Consider the following 18,646-nt stretch of genomic DNA (forward strand, 5'->3'; position numbering starts at 1 on the left):
ATCCATCATCCATCCATCCATCCATCCATCATCCATCCATCCATCCATCCTCCATCCATCAATCCATCCATCCATCATCCATCCATCCTCCATCATCCATCATCCATCCATCCATCCATCATCCATCATCCATCCATCCATCCATCCATCCATCATCCATCCATCCATCCATCCATCCATCCATCCATCATCCATCCATCCATCCATCCATCCATCCATCATCCATCCTCCATCATCCATCATCCATCATCCATCCATCCATCATCCATCCATCCATCCATCCATCATCCATCCATCCATCCATCCATCCTCCATCCATCCATCCATCCATCATCCATCCATCCATCCATCCATCCTCCATCCATCCATCCATCCATCCATCCATCCATCCATCATCCATCCATCCATCCATCCATCCATCCATCATCCATCCATCCATCCATCCATCCATCCATCATCCATCCATCCATCCATCCATCATCCATCCATCCATCCATCCATCCATCCATCATCCATCCATCCATCCATCCATCCATCCATCATCCATCCATCCATCCATCATCCATCATCCATCCATCCATCCATCCATCCATCCATCCATGGATGCTGGTGCCTATTTTTTCTAAATTTGGAGGATCCTCTCTTTTATAAAAGTAGCAGTAATACATTTTAGGAATCAGTTTAAGGTAGCAGTATCACATCCTAACAGATAAATTGTCATAAACATAAATAAAGAAAAAAATCTAAAAGCATAAGGATATAATGATAATAAATTTTTATTACATACATTATGTGTCCTATAAACTACAATAGAAGGGCAATAGCATCCTATTTTATTGAGAGATTTAAGCTTACACAAAGATTGACAGGTCAAATCTACTAAAGTAGCTGTACAATTAGATATATGGCTAGTGTCATACTAACATTTTAGTTTTTTGTTTTGTTTTATGTAGTAATTTAATCATTTTCACTGGAAATGTTTAGATTGAGACTTAAACCCTCACATAACTACCATTCGCTTTTACGTCACATTGTTAGTAGTGCAGTCCTTCACACACATCAAAAAATTACTGGTAGTTCGGATTAGTTTCCTCTGATTATAAAAACATGGGTAACAATAAATCATCTGATCTTACATTTTTTCTGATAAGACAAAAACTATAATCTTTGGAGCAGAGCCTTTTAAAAAAAGCTGATTAGTTGGTCACGCCACCTGGAAGGCAAAAAATTGTCCTTTGATAATAATGTAACAAACCTTGATGTTGATCAGGACTTGTTATTTAAACAAATTAAACAGGTTTTCTAGGATTTTTCTCTCTCACCACTAGAAAATGGCAAAAATAAAGATCTTGTCCATGAGAGAGGCTAAAAACCAGTCACTCCATTTACCATCGCATGCTTGGACTGCTGTAATTTTTTACTACTCTTGTATATAAAGCTCTAATTAATCATCTGTGATACCATCCATCTTATATCAGAGATCTGACCATTCCTTATGCTCCTAACAGAGCACTTTCATCTTTATCTTTTAGTTATCAGGCTCCTCTCCTGTGGAACCAACTACCAGTTTTAGTCCGTGAGGCAGACACCCTGTCTACTTTTAAGGCTAGGCTTAAAACTTTCCTTTTTGATAAAGCTTCTAGTTAGAGTGGCTCAGGTTATCCTGAGCTATCTCTATAGTTCTGCTGCTATAGGCTTAGACTGCTGGAGGACATAGGAACCCCTTTTTCATCATTCTGCTTCATTCTATCTCTATTCTCCCACTCTGCAGAATCTATTAGTTCAATCTCTAACGTTCTGCTCTCTCTGCTTTTCCTCAGAGTAGCTTTGTCTGGTCTGTTCCTGTTTGGCTGTGACTCCATCCTGGAGAGAAATATCAGCTGTGCTGCTGCCATCAACACCTTTGTTTCTAGATGTTGGAGCTTGGCCTGTTTCCCAGTGTAGTCCTGTTTCTCTGACTGTGACTGGCTGGATGTGCTCACTTCATCCTCTGACATGGGAGCTGGCTCGGAGCTCGTCGCTTGCTGAATGTTTCCTGGATGACTTTTACAGTTCCCTTTTTTATCTTTTCTGTCTCCTTGAACCCCAGTGGGCCTCAGCAGATGGCCGCTCACACTGAGCCTGGTTCTGCTGGAGGTTTCTTCCTGTTAAAAGAGAGTTTTTCCTCTCCACTGTCACTACAAGCATGATTAGTGTGAGGGATTCCATTCCAGTCGATCGGTCGATGCAATCAGCTGGTTTTACTTCGATAGAAAACTTTGAATCAATTTGACTGGATGATCTGGTTAAATTGTAAAGTGCATGTGTGCATTGTTGCATTAGAAATAAACTGAACTTAATTAAATTCTTTAGAAGCATCCTCAGCTGCAAAGTCCAAAGAACAAAAGCGACTGCCCACCATCACCTCACCCTTCTCTACTTATATTTAAAAAAGTTGTTTTTTTAAAGGCCAAAAGGAGCACCCACCTTTATAATGACAGCATGCAATTTTTTTTTATTATTAGTTTCAATTCTTTGTATATGCTTACGTGTTCTTGTTTGTTTTCTGTCACTACATATTTTATGTATTTTCCATCTGTGCTTCTACGGCACCTGTGACTCACAGATAAACAAGACAGCAGGTGGTTTGTGATGTAATGCTGCATACATATAAGTCGCGACTGTTACTCTGTGATCTGTCTGAGGATAAAGCAAAACTAGAAAACACAATAAAAATTAAAACCTGTGTTAGACATTTAGAGATGTTTCAGTATGCTCTCTAGTGATTCTCACCATTTAGAAATGCTAATTTTGGATTTTTCTTTTAGGACATGTGCTGGTTTTTAATACTATTTTTGGCTTTAGAAAATATTTGATTTGGCAGTACCTGTATTGTTTTGCTATTGGTATGTAGAGTATGTCATTTTCAAGGTCCAAGTTCTCTTTTTTCCTTTATGGGATCTTTCTTTGCAGCTTATATGCCACCCTTACACTCAGCATACAGAATGCCAGATCGCTGGTGCACAGCGCTAGCTACACTTTAAACAAAAGGGAAGATGCAGAGAGAGATGGACAGTACCTGCTGGGGATAAAAAGGATCAGAAGACTTTACTGTAATGTGGGCATCGGCTTTCATATTCAGGTCCTACCAAACGGGAAGATAACAGGAGTGCACAATGAAAACAAATACAGTAAGTATCTTTGTATTCTATAATAAAGGTAAAATATTAGAATACTGTAAAAGATTTAATGATTGATACCAGTGGTCTGCAACCTGCGGCTGCAGAGCCATATGCGGCTTTATGGTCCCTTCAGTGGCGCTCAGATGAGATCAAAATAAATAGTTTTTCAAGATGATGCAAAAAAACTAAGAAACTTAAGTATAAGAAAGTTATCATCCAGAAATGTAGAAAAATGTTCCTTTAATAGGGTAGCGCGCTGAAGCTTCTGTCCTTAACATTGCATTAAAATTGAACTTTTACACCTTTACTTGAGTAAAAAAACTTAAGTTAATACTCACACTTTTACTTTATACTTTTACTTGTGTAATAAATATTTATACTTTTGACACCTCTTGATATTTGCTCACATTGTGTGCAGCAATCCCTCTTGCCTAGCATGCATGCAGGGGAGAGGAAAAAAACCCTTTTAACAGAAAGCAACTTCCAGCAGAAGGATGTAGTCCTATGAACCTTTCAAATAGTTTTAAATATTCATCTTAAAGTCAGATAATGTCAGAAAGATTGCTGCGCTGCAAAAAATTAGATGAATGGAAAATCTGTATTTAGAGGCAGAATGACTGAATTTTCAATTGAATTCCATTCAGTTTATTTCTATAGCACCAGTTCACGACATTTCATCTCAAGCCACTTTCCAGTTCACCAGATCATCCAGTCAGATTGATTCAAAGTTTTCTATCTAAGGAAAACCAGCTGATTGCATCGACTCATTGACTCTTCAGCAATCCCTCACACAAAGCATGCTTGTAGCGACAGTGGAGAGGAAAAACTCCCTTTGAACAGGAAGAAACCTCCAGCAGAATCAGGCTCAGTGTGAGCGGCCATCTGCTGAGGCCCACTGGGGTTCAAGGAGACAGAAGCAGAGATTTAAACTGTTAGGAATGAACTAGGGGTTTAGGGACAAGGCTTTAAATCAGGGGTCTTCAACGTTTTCCAAGCCAAGGAGCCCCAAACGGATGGGGAGATGGGGCGGGGACCCCCTAATTTTATATATATTGATGAAATTGTGTTCTATCAAACTGGTCCTATAGTCACTCTATTACAGATGGAGTAATGTAACGGAAGTAATTTCTCCCTGGGATTATTAAAGTATTTCTGAATCTGATTCCTGGTTGATGGGACAGGTGTTGTGAATGAAACGGTACCCAGCTTGAAAGAGCTCCTGTGTGTAGCTGAATGTGAGCATTGATGACTGAAAGACATCTTCTGCCTCCATTGATCTGTTTACTACAGTGTGTTGAACTCATTTTAATGTGTACTTAAAGACATTTCAATTAGTTTAAAAAATTGAAGGGAAGAATATTTATATAAATATAAACAAATCTAATCAACTAAAACTTTCGCGACCCCCATGCAGTACCTCCGTGAACCCCCTAGGGGTCGCGGACCACCTGTTGAAGACCTCTGCTTTAAATCATCAATCAACTAATCATGTTTGCAGGTGGAAAAGCTGCATTTTTCAATCAATTCCTAGGAGGGATGATTTAAATTAAAGTTTTAGGTTAATTTCTGTAGTTTGCAGTTTGATTTAAACCACTTAGTCCTATAAATGTATATCTTAGTATGTATATTTTCTCTTTACAAAAATATGCCGAAACGTTTTGTCAATAGTTTTAAATATTTAACTTAAAATAAGATACTGTCAGCAAGATCACTGCCAAAAAATTAGGAGAATGGAAAATCTGTATTTAGAGGCAGAATGACTGAATATTACCATAAAAAAATCTGCCAAGCAACTCAAAAAATTCTTTATAGTTTTGTGTCGGGGTGATTGGGTCAAACTGGTTGCTGAGTTCTATGAATTAATAGACTAGTAGCTACTTATTAATGAAATAATATTAAATAACATAATTTTTAATTTCTATATCAACTGTATTTATGCAAAGCAAAAAACTTAATTGGTTGCAGTTTCTGATTTATTGAAATTAAGCAATTTCTAAATATCTGTAGCTAATCTCAAACAATAATTACAGAACAAATGTTAATGCATTGCAAAGTTTTTTAGGGTATTCTATATTAATAAGTGGAAATGAAACGTAAAATCAAATGGATGCAGTCTATGACTTGATGAAATTAACTGTTTATTGTTTGATATTCCTGTTGAGGAGGAGGAATTGCTGTAAAGCCATTTATTTAATGGAATTGTCTAGTTAACTCTGGACTGACAAAGGTTCAGTTCAAATCAGTTTATTTCTATTCCGCCAATTCACAACACATGTCATCACAAGGCACTTTACAGTTCAAAGTTACAGTTCAATTGATTCAAAGTTTTCTATCTATGGAAAACCAGTTGATTGCATCGACTCATTGACTCTTAAGCAATCCCTCACACTAAGCATGCTTGTAGCGACAGTGGGGAGGAAAACTCCCTTTGAACATGAAGAAACCTCCAGCAGAACCAGGCTCAGTGTGAGCGGCCATCTGCTGAGGCCCACTGGGGTTCAAGGAGACAGAAGCAGACATAGAAAAAGAAGCATAGATACAAAAGGCAACTGTCAACCAGCTTCACAGGCGGCCCCGTCCAGGAAACACACAGCCAGGCAGACGAACTCCGAGCCAGCTCCCATGTCAGAGGATGAAGAGAGCACATCCAGTTAGTCACAGTCAGAGAAACAGGACTACACTGGAAAACAGGCCAAGCTCCAACATCTAGAAACAAAGGTGTTGATGGCAGCAGCACAGCTGATATTTCTCTCCAGGATGGAGTCACAGCCAAACAGGAACAGACCAGATGAAGCTACTATGAGAAAAAGCAGAGAGAGCAGAACGTTAGAGATTGAACTAACACATTCTGCAGAGTGGGAGAATAGAGATAGAATGAAGCAGAATGATGAAAAAGGGGTCCCTATGTCCTCCAGCAGTCTAAGCCTATAGCAGCAGAACTATAGAGATAGCTCAGGATCACCTGAGCCACTCTAACTAGAAGCTTTATCAAAAAGGAAAGTTAACGAGCAAGGTTTTGACCAATTTTTCCAGTCATGGACAGTCAGCACAAGGCCTTCTAAATGGGACATGTGCTGAGTCTTATACCATACTGAACACATGACTGCATACTTTGTTTTGTGAAGTTTCTGTCAAAGTCAAGCTGGAGAGTGTTAAATAGACTGGAGGACTCAAAGAATGTGATCCCCATCCTAACTTTAGGGTGATAATTAAAAACAGTCCTGATAGCTGCTTCTTTGCTTGCTCAGATATATGTCTATGTAGGACCTTCATTATGTGGGATGTCAGTACAACAGGTCTAGAGCTGTATAAACCATAGAGTTTTCGTTGGTACTGGAACAAGGCAAATCTTCCACATCACTGGAATAGTCTTAGGTTGAAAGGTTGCTGCAGAATCCCCCAGAGCTGCTCTGCACTGACCTTCAGGACTCTGGGACTGATACCATCAGGACCTGGTGACTTATTAAAGGTTACACCTTTGTTTCTAGATGTTGGAGCTTGGCCTGTTTTCCAGTGTAATGCCTGTTTCTCTGACTGTGACTAACTGGATGTGCTCTCTTCGTCCTCTGACATGGGAGCTGGCTCGGAGCTCGTCTGCCTGGCTGTGTGTTTCCTGGACGGGGCCGCCTGTGGAGCTGGTTGACAGTTGCCTTTTGTATCATCTCTTCTTTTTTTTCTATGTCTGCTTCCATCTCCTTGAACCCCAGTAAAGTGCCTTGAGATGACATGTGTTGTGAATTGGCGCTATAGAAATAAACTGAATTGTCACAGTTCTGTCTCTCCAACTGCCTCTTTACTTTGCTTCTAAAGACAGACGGGTAGAAGTGGAAGGGAGCAGTTGAGAACAAATGCATAGAAGCAGGAGGATCCATGGCAGAGTTGGAAGATGAAACATTTGAAATGTGATATTTGATATTTAAACAGAGAAAAATTAATGTATTTTTAAGCAATTTCCTAAAAGATGAGATCCTTCATTAGAAACGGGTCCTTGAATTTTGCATTAAGCACAAAGAACAAGCCGAAACTTTTTTTGTTTGACGATTTCAGACCCCATTTCAGTGGGAAGTTTATTTTAATGTCATAATATTAGGAAGTGCTTGTAAATTTTTCTCCACAAGATCCATAAAATCATCATTAATAAATAAATAAATGTTAAAAATCACAAAAATACTAATGCTCATTGTGTACTAATACCATCCAGTGTTTACTGTTTCAACACCCACATAAATATTAAATCAGCCCCTACGTTTGATCAAAATTATGGTTTAAGTCAATCACTTCGGTTTATTTCAATAATTATACTTCTTTGATTAAAAAAAAAAACTTTTTGTGTGTTTAAAGTTACAACATAGAACTTTCTGCTTTATCTCTGTGTGCTGGTGAATGATTATCACATACACCAGTCCTTTCATCTTTATCCCAACTTGAAAGTAAGATTTATTTGTGTTTGTTTTCAGTTTTTCCATGATCTTAACTATTTGATATGTGCTGTTTCACCCAACAGGTCTTATAGAAATTTCTCCAGTAGAAAGAGGAGTGGTTACTTTGTATGGGGTGAGGAGTGGTCTGTTCATCGCCATGAGCGACAAGGGGAAACTTTACGGTTCGGTAAGTCTGGATCTGACTTATAATAGTTTTTTTGTATGTATTTGGTGTAAAACTTTACTTTCTGACGGAACATAAACAATATGGCAGAGTTTCTGTTCTGTTGGGTTGATTTTTAATTTCAGAATCTTTTCAACCTTTGAACCTCTCTTTGGCTTAGAAAAATGTCTTCTTTTTTTCACCAAAAACATTTAATCAAAAATGTAGTTGTATGCGTTTTACAAGTTTATGTTACTGACCTATTTGTGCTTTTTTTATTCATGACGTATTTAGGGATATTTTTTGTTACCTATAAAGATAGAAGAACCTTAATGTCTGAATCTGGTAAAACTATTGATGAAGCTGTAGTTCCTATTAGACCAGAATTTTTTATTTAATTTTGTTTTCCATTTAATTAATTTCAGTTTATTTATATAGCTGCAACTCACATCATGTCATCACAAGGCACTTTCCAGTTCACCAGATCATTGAGTCAGATTGATTCAAAGTTTTCTCTCTAAGGAAAACCAGCTGATTGCATCGACTCATTGACTCTCCACAATCCTTCACACTCAGCATGCTTGTAGCAACAGTGGAGAGGAAAAACTCCCTTTGAAAAGGAAGAAACCTCCAGCAGAACCAGGCTCAGCGTGAGCGGCCATCTGCTGAGGCCCACTGGCGTTCAAGGAGACAGAAGTAGAGATCAAAAAGGCATGGACATTATGGACATGCACCTACAATGACAATTTCTGACCACTCCATGATTTCTAAGTGGGAGAACTTGCCTAAATAGCAGGGTGTACAAATACTTATCTTACTCACTGTAGCTGCTTTAGGCTTAGACTGCTGGAGGACATAGGGTCCAATTTTTAATCATTCTGTTTCATTCTTTCTCTATTCTCCCATTCTGCAGTATTTGTTAGTTGAACCTCTAACTTTCTGCTCTCTCTGCTTTTTCTTATCATAGTAGCTCCATCTGGTCTGTTCTTGTTAAGCTGTGACATCATAATGGAGATAAATATCAGTTGTGCTGCTATCATCAACACCTTGTTTATATTTGTTGGAGCTCTGCCTGTTTTTCGGTGTATTCCTGTTTCCCTGCAATGACATAGGGCCGGATTTATCAAGATCCAATTTTGCGTGCAGTAATTTGCGCTCGCAAACTGGAATTTTGCGCGAGGGGCTGGACCATGGTTTGCGGGTGATTTAACAAGAGCGATTGCGTAACTGGTGGCAGGTGCAAAACTGTTGGAGACGCGCTATTTAAATGATGTTTTGCGCGTTTTGTGGTTTGCGGCAAAGTAGTTTGTAGTTTTTACAAACTAGTGCATTAAGAAATTTAAATCTTACAGTGATATATAAAGAAAAAACTTTGGCAACCTTTATTCCCTAAGGTGGTATGTGGCTGAATTTCTACTTCACTGCAGTAAAAAAAAAAAAAAAAAAAAAAAAAAAAAAAAAAAACAGGTGTTTTGTATTGGCCTGTAGAAAAATGCACATACCAAATGGCTCACAAGAAGTGACTGGGGATGAGATTACTGCGCAGCATTGGCATGTTGCTCCACAGGCGCAGGGGGAGAACCCCGACCCCGTCGGACAGCACTTCTGAAAAACGAGATTGGGAGATCCCAGCTCTCGCTGCAACCGTACGCTGGAATGACCCAGATGCAAAAAAGTGCAACGTTGCAAGGAGTTTTGTGATATCTGGTATTGCGTGGGTCCTCCTTGTGGCTGGCTCCAAATCCATTCGGAGTTCCCCCAACAGCTCCAAAATGGCAATGCTGGATAAACGATATGTTTTGATGATCGTTTCCTCGTTCATTCCAAAAATATTCACACGGAGTGAAAAAATGCGTTCTCTGCGTCTCCTTGCTTCATTTCCATGTCTCCTTCTTGCGACAATAACCGCTGCCATGTGTGCGCAATTACGCATACAGACCATTTGCACCTTCTTTTGAAACGTGTTAAATATAGAGTCAGATACCGTTAGCAAAATTGCTTTCAGGTTTAATAAATCACTTTGCGAGTGCTAAATTAATATATTTACATGTTCTCCTCCCACAAGACGCACTTTTGCGTGTAAACGCCCCATATTGCATATTCATTGCAGAAAAAGTACTAAATGGATAAGAAGCGCTATTTAGCACGTTTAAAAGACCAAATCCTTTTAGCACGCTGTTGATAGATCAGTTTGTACATTTTTTAGCGTGCGCAGTGAAATAGCTCACGTTTTTATACACGCAAACCTTTGATAGATCCGGCCCTAAGTCTATTAAGAGAAATGGCTTAGAACTCATCTGCCTGGCTGTGTGTTTCCTGGACGGGGCCGCCTGTGGAGCTGGTTGACAGTTGCCTTTTGTATCTATGCTTCTTTTTCTATGTCTGCTTCTGTCTCCTTGAACCCCAGTGGGCCTCAGCAGATGGCCGGAGAGACAGCAAGCGCGATTTGTGGCACTGGCAGGTCGCTCTTGAACTTCCGGTGGCAGGTCGGACTGCCACGGCGTATTACTGGCAGCTGCCAGTAGTTGTGGCAGCTGCCACTAGGCTGCCACAACTACTGGCAGCTGCCACAACTACGGAGACTGGCTGCCAGACCGGTTTAAACCGTTTCGGGGGCTGCCGGCGCCGTTTTTTCGGCAAAAAACTTAGTTAACGTGACTCTATAGGTGGATTTTTTTTTTTTTTTATTACGATCTTAGTTAACGTGACTCTATAGGTGGATTTTTTTTTTTTTAATTACGATCTTATTGTTTAATAAAATGTGTGAAGCCTTTCATAAAGTCCTAGAGGTAATTCGTCTGAAAATAAGTGGGAATTTACAGCTGTCACATCAGGGTGACAGTCTTCACTGACACCTGCCAGTAGTTGTGGCAGCTGCCACAACTACGGAGACTGGCTTCCAGCTGCCACAACTACGGAGACTGGCTTCCAGCTGCCACAACTACGGAGACTGGCTTCCAGCTGCCACAACTACGGAGACTGGCTTCCAGACCGGTTTAAACCGTTTCGGGGGCTGCCGGCGCCGTTTTTCGGCAAAAAACTTAGTTAACGTGACTCTATAGGTGGATTTTTTTTTTTTTAAATTACGATCTTATTGTTGAATAAAATGTGTCAAGCCTTTCATAAAGTCCTAGAGGTAATTCGTCTGAAAATAAGTGGGAATTGACAGCTGTCACATCAGGGTGACAGTCTTCACTGACACCTGCCAGTAGTTGTGGCAGCTGCCACAACTACGGAGACTGGCTTCCAGACCGGTTTAAACCGTTTCGGGGGCTGCCGGCGCCGTTTTTCGGCAAAAAACTTAGTTAACGTGACTCTATAGGTGGATTTTTTTTTTTTATTACGATCTTAGTTAACGTGACTCTATAGGTGGATTTTTTTTTTTTTATTACGATCTTATTGTTTAATAAAATGTGTGAAGCCTTTCATAAAGTCCTAGAGGTAATTCGTCTGAAAATAAGTGGGAATTTACAGCTGTCACATCAGGGTGACAGTCTTCACTGACACCTGCCAGTAGTTGTGGCAGCTGCCACAACTACGGAGACTGGCTTCCAGCTGCCACAACTACGGAGACTGGCTTCCAGACCGGTTTAAACCGTTTCGGGGGCAGCCGGCGCCGTTTTTCGGCAAAAAACTTAGTTAACGTGACTCTATAGGTGGATTTTTTTTTTTTTTAATTACGATCTTATTGTTGAATAAAATGTGTCAAGCCTTTCATAAAGTCCTAGAGGTAATTCGTCTGAAAATAAGTGGAAATTGACAACTGTCACATCAGGGTGACAGTCTTCACTGACACCTGCCAGTAGTTGTGGCAGCTGCCACAACTACGGAGACTGGCTTCCAGCTGCCACAACTACGGAGACTGGCTTCCAGACCGGTTTAAACCGTTTCGGGGGCTGCCGGCGCCGTTTTTCAGCAAAAAACTTAGTTAACGTGACTCTATAGGTGGATTTTTTTTTTTTTAATTACGATCTTATTGTTTAATAAAATGTGTCAAGCCTTTCATAAAGTCCTAGAGGTAATTCGTCTGAAAATAAGTGGAAATTGACAACTGTCACATCAGGGTGACAGTCTTCACAGCTGCCACTGGAACCTGACACTAGGTGTCCCTGGCCACTTGTCTGTGAAATACTCTTTTAAAACCATGATATTGCTTATTAATATGTGTAAAACCTTTAATGGTGTGGCTGCATTTACTTTGGAAGCCATAGCGTAAATAGTGCTATCTATGTATTTAATGTGCTGTAAGGAAAGAGGCATTCCATACACTGCTGATGTGTTATACAGAATAGTTAGTATGACATACATAGCCATACTGAAAGCACCTGGCCATGAGGGTGTCAGAGAACACTGGGAGTTGACATCGTTCCACATAATACTGGAGGGTGAAAATGAGGTTAGGTCGTAGTAATTGTAATTCTATGGTGATGATTAGTATGTGTCTCTCCTTAAATCTATCTAAAATCCAGATAGGCTGCAGCAATAAAGATATATGGTTACTTGTAAAAGTCTTTATTTACAGAAGTTATTCAAATCTTGCAAAAACTTTTAGTTTTTTTACATCCACAATGTACAAACAGAACTTTTCATAATCCTCCTTCTTTTCAAAAACAAAAGTAAAATGCTCTGCTGGAGAATATTCATGATAGTCTTCATCCCATGTCTTGAGGGCCTCGAGAGCTTCTGCTTGTTCTAGCTTGTCCATATCCAGAACAACAGGAAGTGTTATTCTTCCACTAAATTTTTGTTCTCTGCACCAGTCAGCTGCAGCCTGACTATCGACAATGAACGGGCTTCCCTGCAGAAAATGATAGGAGATTAGTTACAGATTGGATCTAGATATTTACCTGAGAGAGCACCTGCTAACTAACCAAGAAATTAATGAGAACGTGTGGCAGCATAATTGTCAAAAAAGCAGTTTTTCATATTTAGGCCCGAACATTAAACAGAATCAAGAGTAGATGACGAGACGAACAGCCATGGTAATGTTACAGTACGAACTTTGGTGGATGATGAAGATTTGCAGGCATGCATCACAAGACTAGAGGAAGCCGCAGCCGATTTCTCCACCCTCCCGACCGGGCCAGTTTGGAGGCTGTCTCGAGTCAAGCATGCAGGCCATATAACCTTGTTATTACGTTCATAAAGCACTCAAAATCTCTCTCTCTCTCTCTCTCTCTCTCTCTCTCTCTCTCTCTCTCTCTCTCTCTCATATATACAATATATACATATATATATTATACATATATATACAACGACTGGCAACTACTACCAGGCTGCCAGCATAAACTGGCAGGACAGCCAAACTTTCACCCTGTCGTGGCAGCTGTCAATTTCCACTTATTTTAAGACGAATTACGTCGTTCCATCAAATAAATATGACTTTATGAAAGGCTTGACACAGTTTATTAAACAATAACATCATAATTTCAAAACAAAAATCCACCTTGAGTCACGCTAACTAAGCTTTTTTGCCGAAAACCGGCACTGGCAGCCCCCAAAACGGTTTAAACCGGTCTGGAAGCCAGTCTCCGTAGTTGTGGCAGCTGCCAGTAGTTGTGGCAGCTGCCACAACTACTGGCAGGTGTCAGTGAAGACTGTCACCCTGATGTGACAGCTGTAAATTCCCACTTATTTTCAGACGAATTACCTCTAGGACTTTATGAAAGGCTTGACACATTTTATTAAACAATAAGATCGTAATAAAAAAAAAAAAAATCCACCTATAGAGTCACGTTAACTAAGTTTTTTGCCGAAAAAACGGCGCCGGCAGCCCCCGAAACGGTTTTAAACCGGTCTGGCAGCCAGTCTCCGTAGTTGTGGCAGCCTAGTGGCAGCTGCCACAACTACTGGCAGCTGCCAGTAATACGCCGTGGCAGTCCGACCTGCCACCGGAAGTTCCAGAGCGACCTGCCAGTGCCACAAATCGCGCTCGGCTCTGCTGGATGGCCGCTCACACTGAGCCTGGTTCTGCTGGAGGTTTCTTCCTGTTCAAAGGGAGTTTTTCCTCTCCACTGTCGCTACAAACATGCTTGGTGTGAGGGATTGCTGAAGAGTCAATGAGTCGATGCAATCAGCTGGTTTTCCTTAGATAGAAAACTTTGAATCAATCTGACTGGATGATCTGGTTGAATTGTAATCTGCCTTGGGATGACATATGGTTGTGAATTGACGCTATAGAAATAAACTGAATTTATTTGAAGTCAAAGAAAAATATAAACATTACTGCATTATTTATTTTAAAGTAGGATGCATCGAAGCAAGGTTCCTTAATTCCAGCACACTAGGTCTGGGGTCTGTTTCACAAAGCAGGTTTACCGAAAACTCTAAGTTATCAAAAACCTGAAACCAGGGAAACTCTAACTTTTCCGGTTCACAAAGACAGTTTATTCAACCTCTGATTCAGTCACTGTAGTAACTTTCTCCCCGGAGCTGAACTGGACAGCAGCAGAGTGTTCTCTGTCTCCTCTCTCCTTTCAGCCAATCATGGTTTTTTTTATTTCCTGATTAAGTCCGATTTTAGTCGTAGTTTTATGCATAAAAAAAAAAAATTCACTAGGTCCGTTACAACCATTAAATTTAAAAAACAAACATTACATGTCCGTTTGAGGATTCTACAACTCAGTTGTCAGAGCATGAGATTACTTGTTTTTGGTTTGTTTAATATGAGTGAGATTTGGATCATTTTATTTAGTTATATTTACAGTACATGAAGTACTACTGAAATTATTTTCAGATTAGACAAATAGATTCATTAATTCCGTGGGTGGAAATAAATAACTTTAGGGTTAGGATTCACTTGATGACACCAACCTAATGAGCCTAATGGCTCAATCTGAAGCCATTCTATGGGCCCGATAGCCGCTTATGATGGCCATTTATTGGGATTATTTCACCCGAAACGTGGCTGCATACCCCGCCTTAATATATACTGTTTAAAAGAAGACTGAATCAACATGGAGAAGAGCCCCATGAGATGATCCACAGGTTCTATACATCAACATTTTTATCTTTTATTTCCACCTGCTGCCAGATGATTTCACCTTCATACATACATGGTTCCACTACATTCAAGAAATAATCCTGTAATATCAAAACCATTTTGATGTATATTATGACATAAGGACCCTTGATGGGAATACAATTGTCATGAGAGGGTATTTGTGTTTTTAAATATCTTGAAAATTATATTCTATATATTGTTGTGTTAGGTAGTATTTTATTTGTAAATTTGATTTATTCTTTTTTGATGCAACCAAGTATTTTGATCACGAATTAAGAATTTGTTTCCTTTTTTGAAGACAATCAGTAGACGATTTACTGATGATTAGAAAGCTTAATTTTTCTGTCCTGTCTTTTTTTTAGGGTGCCTACAGAGATGAGTGCAAATTCAAGGAGAATCTCCTGGCCAACAATTACAATGTCTACGAATCAGCCGCCCATCCTGGAATGTATATCGCTCTCAGCAAGATTGGGAAAACCAAAAGAGGCAACCGCGTGACACCCACAATGACTATGACACATTTCCTTCCAAGGACATAGTTGATTTTTACCAAACCTCAATGGAAGAGGACATCCCAAAGAACTGTGTGGTTCCTGCTTGAGGTTCTCTACAATCCATAATATACAAGGACATGTAGCACTCTGTGAATAATTAAAGATATTTGCTTTATTTGTCTTTGGCCCACCAGAGTGAGACTCTTGACCTGGACATATAATAAGTGGATGAAAAAGGGTGACTTTTCAGAGGATTGTGTATTGTGAGTCCCAACAAGGCACTGCTATGCTTTAACACATACTTTTGTGACATGCTTTTAAAGGAACATGACATGAGTGGAATATAAAAGAAAGGTGTAAAAATCTTTGCCTCAGTGGAGTTGGGTTCTAATGATGTTCTGAGTGAAAAAAGCTTTTCTGGTTCTACGTCCAGGGAGTTAAAACCATAGCGACTTTGAATGGGAGCTACTTCAGAATAAAGAATTTAAAAATGAAGAAAAGTGTTGATTACCAATCAATTCATTTTATATAGTGCCGATTCACAATACATGTCATTTCAAGGCACTTTATAGTTCAACCAGATCATCCAGTCAAATGGATTAAAAGTTTTCTATCTAAGGAAAACCAGCTGATTGCATCGACTCATTGACTCTTCAGCAATCCCTCACACTAAGCATGCTTGTAGCGACAGTGGAGAGGAAAAACTCCCTTTGAACAGGAAGAAACCTCCAGCAGAACCAGGCTCAGTGTGAGCGGCCATCTGCTGAGGCCCACTGGGGTTCAAGGAGACAGAAGCAGACATAGAAAAAGAAGCATAGATACAAAAGGCAACTGTCAACCAGCTCCACAGGCGGCCCCGTCCAGGAAACACACAGCCAGGCAGACGAGCTCCGAGCCAGCTCCCATGTCAGAGGATGAAGAGAGTACATCCAGTTAGTCACAGTCAGAGAAACAGGACTACACTGGAAAACAGGCTGATCTCCAGCATCTATAAAAAGGTGTTGATGGCAGCAGCACAGCTGATATTTCTCTCCAGGATCAACCTATTCTCATTATGAGTGCGTATGAAATCGTACGAAAAGTTATGCACCGTAATTTTATACGTTTTGGACGTTTTTTCGTCAGATGCGCATGCTCTACATGTATATACATGTATATATATATATATATATATACACACACATGTATGTATATATATATATATATATATATATATATATATACACACACATGTATGTATATATATATATATATATATATATATATATATATATATATATATATATATATATATATATATATATATATATATATATATATATATATGCACATCCATATATCGGAGTGGGAGCTTGAGATTTATGCTGCGCAGTACTTCACTTTTCTGGACCAATATGTCTGATGTGTTTCCAGGGATCTGATGTAAACACTGCTGGAAATGTATATATATATATATATATATATATATATATATATATATATATATATATATATATATATATATATATATATATATACATATATATACATACATATACAGAGGCGTGCACAGACATTTTGGGGAGCAGGTGCTCAGGAGGGGGGGGAGGGCACTTTTTAGCGTACGTGGAACACTTAATTATAAAAAAAAAAAATACACACACATGTTGAATGAAATTTGACTTTTATTTGTAACATTCTCTAAACGTGAGTTTTCAATGGAAAAAGTCACACCACCAACAGAACAGACTAAAGCGTACTACTTGCTCATCTTTCTTTTTCTTTCATCTGGCTCATCTCCCTGTTTTCCCTCACCCATATGCTCTCCCTCATCCATATGCTCTCCCTCATCCATCTGTTCTCCCTCATCCTGCTGTTCTCCCTCATCCATCTGTTCTCCCTCATCCTGCTGTTCTCCCTCATCCTGCTGTTCTCCCTCATCCTGCTGTTCTCCTTCATCCTGGTCTTTTTCTGTCTCTGTGTCTTCACTGAACTCTTCCTCATCTCCTGTCCTGGTAGATGTTGATGGTATAGAGCTTCCCTGCTGTGACTGGCTACAATATAATAATAATAACCATCATGACAATAATAATGATAATAATAATAATAATAATAATAATAATAATAATAATAATAATAATAATAATAATAATAATAATAATAATAATAATAGCTTTAAAAAATATGCAACATTAGTTTAAATAATGGGCTATTAGGACAACATGACTTGAAGATATGACTTATGGTAGCCTACAAAATAATAGCTATTTTAATACTTGCTGATTTTGTACAAACCACTTAAAAATAAAAAGTCAACAGCTTTTAAGATTTTTCAATACAATTAACCCTCCTTTCTTGGCATTGTGCTGCAATTACTAAATCAATATACAATTAAGACAATAAAGAGACCAAAATGTGTTAATTTCTGTTGCCTAACAAAACCTATACAACAGAAAACGTTTGTCTTAACACATAGATTTGCAATTGCAAACTCTACCGAAATTATCTGTGGCCTATGTGGTCGTCCTCACGTTATCTGTCATTGACTTGGGCTACAGTGTAAAACTTTATCTAGCCTAACTAGTTTATCAGGTGACCAGTCGGCAAAAAAGCTTGTTTGGTGCTGCTGAATGAGACATTTTAATGCACAACAAAATGATTTTGCTTGATCTGTATATTACCTGGCTAATGGGGCACGGGAGAAGCAGCCTGTCAGCCACCGTTCCTGCTATCTGAAGATGCTACTGAACTGCTATGATGCTGCGCATCTGCGGGCGACCGCGCGAGTTCACGTGAAAAAGGGAGAGAGATAGGCTGGTCGGGTGTGCGGGTGTGAGTCGGAGGTGGCTCATTTCGGGGCATTGTTTCTGTCGTTTTTAATGGCTCAGGTTTTCAAAAGATCATTTCAAAACCGACCTCAGTAAAATCTTAATAATATTAATAATAATTTAAAAAAAACGAGTTTCAAAAGGGCATTTTCATTGATAAAGGGCAAACTTCCTAGTGCTTTAGCACCACCTAGTGTCTATGTGTGCACGCCCATGTAGATATACATACATATATATATTAACAAAATAAGTGTGAAACAACTGAAAATTTGTCTTATATTCTAGGTTCTTCAACGCAGCCACCTTTAGCTTTGATTACTGCTTCGCTCACTCTTGGCATTCTCTTGATGAGCTTCCAGAGGCCGTCACCTGATGAAATGGTCTTCCAACAGTCTTGAAGGAGTTCCCAGAGATGCTTAGCACTTGTCTGCCCTTTAGCCTTCGCTCTGCGGTCCAGCTCACCCCAAACCATCTGGATTGGGTTCAGGTCTGGTGATTGTGGAGGGCAGGTCATCTTTCGCAGCACCCTATCACTCTCCTTCTTGGTCAAATATCCCTTCCGCAGCCTGGAGGTGTGTTTGGGGTCATTTTCCTGCT

At 39.5% G+C, this 18,646-nt stretch overlaps 1 protein-coding gene across 1 annotated transcript in view; it reads left to right on the forward strand.

Annotated features, from left to right (window-relative positions):
- Positions 1-15,438, forward strand: part of LOC119784044 (fibroblast growth factor 4-like) — a 17,391-nt gene extending 1,953 nt beyond the window's left edge. Inside the window, exons 2-4 of the mRNA XM_038285894.1 lie at positions 2,953-3,170; positions 7,666-7,769; positions 15,111-15,438. Of these exons, the coding sequence (XP_038141822.1) occupies positions 2,953-3,170; positions 7,666-7,769; positions 15,111-15,287 (499 nt within the window). The 3' untranslated portion in view covers positions 15,288-15,438. The remainder of the gene's footprint in view (positions 1-2,952; positions 3,171-7,665; positions 7,770-15,110) is intronic.
- Positions 15,439-18,646: the final 3,208 nt, after the last annotated feature.

Source organism: Cyprinodon tularosa, unplaced genomic scaffold (assembly GCF_016077235.1).
Source record: "Cyprinodon tularosa strain WSP-4 unplaced genomic scaffold, ASM1607723v1 ctg217, whole genome shotgun sequence".
Taxonomy (NCBI): domain Eukaryota; kingdom Metazoa; phylum Chordata; class Actinopteri; order Cyprinodontiformes; family Cyprinodontidae; genus Cyprinodon; species Cyprinodon tularosa.